At 48.1% G+C, this 6,079-nt stretch overlaps 1 protein-coding gene across 1 annotated transcript; it reads right to left on the bottom strand.

Moving 5' to 3' along the window:
* Window positions 1–675: 675 nt before the first annotated feature.
* LOC123408995 (DEAD-box ATP-dependent RNA helicase 27-like) lies at window positions 676–4,213 on the bottom strand. The gene is made up of 9 exons (XM_045102004.1): window positions 4,033–4,213; window positions 3,173–3,225; window positions 2,870–3,031; window positions 2,474–2,767; window positions 2,339–2,380; window positions 2,149–2,253; window positions 2,000–2,068; window positions 1,783–1,908; window positions 676–1,592 (listed from the first exon to the last, which is right to left on the bottom strand). The coding sequence occupies exons 1-9, from the start codon at window positions 4,211–4,213 to the stop codon at window positions 1,443–1,445; spliced, it is 1,182 nt and encodes a 393-aa protein (XP_044957939.1). The 3' UTR covers window positions 676–1,442.
* Window positions 4,214–6,079: the final 1,866 nt, after the last annotated feature.

The raw sequence follows: 6,079 nt of genomic DNA, 5'->3' as shown, positions 1-6,079 counted from the left end.
CTGCCTTGGATGCCACCCCGACACCTAGATGAGATGTTCTCTCTCGGATGCTCTGTTGCTCGCTCCTGCAGGCTGCAGCTCATGTTAATGACTGCCGCCTGCGTAATGTTAGCTACGGTCGGCGCTCTGAGCCCCGAACGCATCTGCTCATCCATCCATCCATCCACCCATCGCATGCACTTCAGGTGCAGCAGCAGCAGGCGTATTACGTGAGCTTGCAATTATCCCATCTTTAATTCTCTCAAGGTTAACACACAGTGCTAGTTTAACCGTCAGCTTCCCTGCAACGCTTGGATCCACATGGAATGGATTCAGGACGGCTTGCCTCGATGACTGAAGCCCACCACAGCGTATTCAAATCGGTGAAGCGTACACGCGCATCATTTCATGATGAACAGGTCCAATGGATCCCAGCAGATGCAGATGCAGATGGATCGGAATTCGGGGAAACCAAAACTGCACAACCGGCACAAATTCACGCGTCAAACCTGATACGCGCACGCAACGCAAGCACCGAAAAGGCAATACGAATTCTGATCGAGTTCCCGGCAATTTGCACTAAGCTCAAGTAATCACTGGGCTGGGAGTGTTACATGCCTCACACCTCACGTGCCTCGCCAAGGTATCTTTAAGTTGGCCTGCAATGCACACACCACCCAAAAAGGGATGCACGCAAGCATGTCGCCGGCCGCTTATAAAAGGAGCACCGCGCGGTCTCGTTCCCGGCAACAGCTACAGAGTGAGGCGTTCAACAGATAGACTCCACACACAGATCGAGATGGTGCACCGGCTCACACACCAAGACCAAGGTGACGGGGCTGCCGCCGCCACGGAGGGGGTGAAGAGGGAGACGACGTCGACAAGGAGGAGGAGAAGGAGGCAAGGTGGCGGAGACGCGATCGCCGCGATCAAGAGGAAGATGCTGAGGTGCAGCAGCGAGGCCGGGGAGCGGGGGAGGTTCAAGCGGAGCTACTTGGCCGGCGGCGGCGAGCAGGGCGACGGCGCCTCCGCCGTCTTCTTCTACCTGGCCTGCATCGCCTGCGCGCCCGCTTAGTTAATTTATTTCCTCTTTCCTGTGTTCTACACAGGTTATAATTGCCTGACTGAATCATAGTCCGCTTGGCTCACTACTCCTTTGTCAGTGGTAGGATCTCAGGAATCATCAAGATGAGATGCTGCTGTCGTAAACATTTCTAGGTTTTCTCCCTCAATTTTGGACTCCTCCGTAGTAAAATTTTAAAATAGGGCAAAGAAGGATTAAGCTTACATAGTAAGATTCAACAGGTAAACCGCACTACACCTCTGATACCATAATGAATATCAAGCCGTCTAGCAAAATTGTATAGAGCCAAGTTACTTCAGAGCTCTGGTGTTATCACCTCTGACATAGTAAACCACCGAGAAAATCTGGTCCTCTCTAGAATCTTGCAAACTGCCTGTTGTTATAAAGGATTTGCAGCACTGATGCAACGCCTCTTTCGCCTCTCTCTAGAATCAGCGCTTCTGTTATAACCTACTTTCCTCAAAGCTCTGCCCACCAGGCCAACATCCACTTTTGGAGGGTTCCTAAAGGAGAATGATGCAGCTACGTCCTGCCAAATTATAGTGAATTGGACATTAGTCTTTTTTTCAATCTTTCTATCATACTTCAGAGAGATGCTCACCAAAAAATTAAGAAAAAGAAAAGCGTGCTTCTACATGCTAGGTAGAACAATTTAAATTGTAAACCAACCAAATAAAATAAAATACATATCCCACAAAAAAACTCGAGAACCGTTTTACCTTCAAATTGAGACCATGAACATTAAAGATATCTTTCATGGAGTGTGAGTTGTATGCTAGGATGTAGGATCTGTAGGCTTGTTGAGCTGACTGCTGTAGGAAGTAGTTCTCGCCAACGATTTTCTCCTGCTCAATAAATTGAGTTGTAACTTGTTACTTAACATGTGAGAAAAAGTGTATTGGAACACTCAACTGTGGTAAAGAAAAATGCACTTACAAACTGTGCTTGCAGATTTGGCACATCCTTGTTGTTAAACTCGTGTTCTGTGAGATCAATGTTGGCTGCCTGCAGGCACATTAAATATGTGATTTCACCAACTTTAGAGGGAAATAAATGCCATATTATCTCAGCGCATAATTGATTACCCTCAGGAAGATAAGAAACTCTAATTCTTGGGGCAGTAAGAATAACAATACAGTTGCTCTTCCTTTATCACCAGGTGCAGTACGTCCAACATGGTGAATGTAATCCTGAAAGTAAAGTCAATTCGAATAACTTAGCATGGTTCAAATACGTGAGGAATTCCTGCAGGTCAGATTCAGATCATCAACGTACCTCTGGTTCATCTGCCGGAGGATCGTATTGCACAATATAATCCTAAAACAAGACCATATATAATCATTAGTTCACTATACCAGGAAAGATATTTCGGCCAGACTCAGTTAAAAGATACATTTGTCAAAACCTCACCACATGAGGAAGATCAAGCCCACGTGCCGCCACGTTAGTGCATAGCAAGACACCCTTCTCTGCCGTGCAGAAGCCAGAGAATGTCGCAGTTCGGTTGAGCTGCTCCTGTTTCTCGTGGATATGGGCGCACTCTATCTCGAGACAGTTTAGAAGCAGTGCGTGGAACTTGACTGAACTACGTGATGAGAACAACACCATGACCTTCTTGCTAGACTGTTTCCTCTTCAGGAAAGCGTGTAGAACCAGGAACCTCTTCTCGCTAGGAACGACGCTGTATCCCAGTTCAGCATTATTCTGTCTCTGTCACAGCATCGGCGTTATTTCGGCAAATATATATATAAATATTGTTCTTAATTTTGAGAAACATGGTCGAACAAGCCATATGCGATATGATACCCTGGTCTCCTGCTCCTCGTCCCCCGCCTGCTCGGCCGGATCCTGCATCTGCTGGCCTGTTTCCATGGTGGCAGCGGTACCGTAGATCGTTTGCTCCGACTCCGTCGGTCGCTCTGCGGAGTTCCGTTTTAGGGTTTTGGTATCGTGGAAGCAGGGGCTTCGCGATTATGATAGTCGACGACACGCGCAACCTTTATATAAGAAGTGCGTGTCCGTCCCGTAGAAAATAACAATTCCTGCAGAGAGTACACAATTCCAAAGCAAATTTACGAAACAGAGTTGGTGCTTTCGGATTCAGAGCACCTTAGAGATTGGCTCGATCAGCCGGCTGAATTGAGCGCCTCGGTCGCCATAAACTACACAGGTCACACACTCGCGCGAATACGCAAAGTTTGCATATAACTTCATGCCCAGACGGGAAGATTGTGGACTGTTTGGTTACATAAGTTCAGTGTTGCACCTCCATTAGGCCCACGCGATGTACGTGGATGACGGGGACTCCACACGAGAAGCCACGCTCGAGAAGCCGCGTTGCTTTCTTAAACACCGACGGTTATTACTCTCATCTTTCCTCATTGCTCACTCTCCCCTCTCCCCACTCTCATCAACGGCAGCGACAACGTTCAACAGATCGAAAAACAGCAAGGCGACCTCCGGCCCCTTCGCCGACATCCGCAACAACACTTCGGCAACGACAGTACACTTTTTTTCACCTCCTCATGTACTATTTCGCATTCGATCCTTGTTTAGATTCGATCCGCGTTACCGGAATGGGGAATCAGGGTAAATAGGCATAGGAGTGATGATCCTATCGTCATGAGTCCGTAGTACCGATGGATGTGAGGTTCTGGATCCGGATTGAGTACATGAGGAATGGAGATTGTGGCTTAATCTCACACGGTAGTCTCAAATCTTAGCCTCGTCGGGCCTGGAGACGGTTAGAGCGGCGGGTGCCCTTGGCCTAGTTCTTCTCCTCGATCTGCACCATTGTCTCTTCTAAACCTCAGCATACCCCGGACTGGGTCGGGTTTTGGGCCGGGATTGAAAAATCCTGAACTGAAAACTCACGCCCGAGCCCGCCCCGGCCCGACCGGCATGCCTAATAAATCGGGCCCGAACCCGGCCCGAGTCCGACCTAGGCTAAAAAATTGTTTTCTGCAAGCCTGAGCCCGGCCAGGTTTGTCTGTCAGGCTCATTTTCCAGGCCTGAGCCCGGTCTGATGGGACGATCAGGCCCGACCCAGCCCGGGATTTTTAGGCCGGGTCGGGTCGGGCCATCCGGGCCGGGCTGCCCATGCCCAGGTTTAGTCTCTTCTTCCTCGCCGAAGTCCAAGTCGGTTGGCATGCTTCAGTATCCTAACTCCGGCGCACTAACAACCATCGCCACCAAATCTTCTTCTTCCACCTCCATCGCCACCGCTTCTTGTTCCTCCTCCAGCGCCACCACAGTCCTTATCTGAAGTACGCTACAACATGATGGTCGTCTGGATGCATGTACTCTCTATACTTGGTCCACTTTGCCCACTGTAGAGCGTCGCCGGAGTCAGACTGATTCATGGCCTAGCGAAGGATGTCGACTGACATAGCACCCTTCACTCGGTCGGGAATCAACGTCTTCAACTCCTGTGGTGTCGCCTTCTTCACCACAGTGTCTGACTCTTTGTGCACATCTTCTGTGCTGCTGAAGTTTGAGTAGACTTCCATGGTGTTCTCAAACTTGGCGCAGTCATTGAACGAGCACCCTAGGAAGAAATCATTCCATCCAATGACCCAAGGGAAGGTGTTGGGGATGGCGTTGGAGTTGCTGTTAGGGTTGGGGTTCAAGTGGTTGTTGGAGTTCATGGCGATGGGTTGGAGGAACAGTGAGAGTTACATGGTTAACTGAGTGAGGTGGTGGGTAAGTGGTGACCATCAGGCTGGGTAAATAAAGGGGCTCTGGACGATAGATTTTAATGAATATCAACCTTTGAACTTTGTGCTCTTCATAATGCAGATAAACAAGGAGAACAAGGGAAAGGAGGTGGTGCCTCCAATGGAGCAGGACAAGGGCAAGGACGTGGTGGCACCCGTCCAGGTGCCGCCCACGAATGATGACGAGGCGGTGGAGGAGCCCCCAAGCGTCAAGTGCCAGAACTGTGACCACTACCATGAGGAGGGTGGGTGAAAGGACATGGATGTCGCCTAGTGGGGGGGGGGGGTGAATAGGCGCTTTAAAATAATTATGGTTTAGGCTTGAATAAATGCAGAATAAAACTAATGTTTAATTTGTTATCCACAAAACCTAAAACAACTAGGCTCACCTATGTGCACCAACAACGTATGCTAAACAAGAGAAACAACTAAGTGATACAAGATACTCCCTCCGTTCCTAAATATAAGTCTTTTTAGAGGTTTCACTAGGGGACTACATACGGATGTATATAGACATACTTTAGAGTATAGATTCACTCACTTTGTTCCGTATGTAGTCCCTTAGTAAAATCTCTTAAAAGACTTATATTTAGGAATGGAGGGAGTATATAACAAGAAACAATATGGCTATCACAAAGTAAAGTGCATAAGTAAAGGGCTCAGGTAAGAGATAGCCAAGGCACTCGGAGACGGTGATGTATCCCGAAGTTCACACCCTTGCAGATGCTAATCTCCATTTGGAGCAGTGTGGAGTGCTGCCTCTTGAGCTTGCGTTGGTTTTTCCCTTGAAGAGGAAAGGGTGATGCAGCACAGGAGCAGTAAGTATTTCCCTCAGTTTGAGAACCAAGGTATCAATCCAGTAGGAGAATCGCGTCAAGTCCAGAGTACCTGCGCAAACACAAAAGAGCTTGCACCCAACGCTATAAAGGGGTTGTCAATCCCTTCAAGATTGATTGCAAAGTGAGATCTGAAGGCGGAAAGTGCAACGAAGTAAAAGTGTAAGGCTGAAAAAATGGTGTGAAGTAGACCTGGGGACCATAGTGTTCACTAGAGGCTTCTCTCAAAATAGCAAATATTACGGTGGGTGAAAAAATTACTGTCGAGCAATTGATAGAACCGCGCAAAGTCATGACGATATCTAAGGCAATGATCATACATATAGGCATCACGTCCGAGACAAGTAGACCGATACTTTCTGCATCTACTACTATTACTCCACACATCGACCGCTATCGAGCATGCATCTAGTGTATTGAGTTCATGACAAACAGAGTAACGCTTTAAGAAAAATGTCATGATG

Source organism: Hordeum vulgare, chromosome 7H (genome assembly GCF_904849725.1).
Source record: "Hordeum vulgare subsp. vulgare chromosome 7H, MorexV3_pseudomolecules_assembly, whole genome shotgun sequence".
Taxonomy (NCBI): Eukaryota; Viridiplantae; Streptophyta; class Magnoliopsida; order Poales; family Poaceae; genus Hordeum; species Hordeum vulgare.
This window is presented reverse-complemented; position numbering and strand designations above follow the sequence as displayed.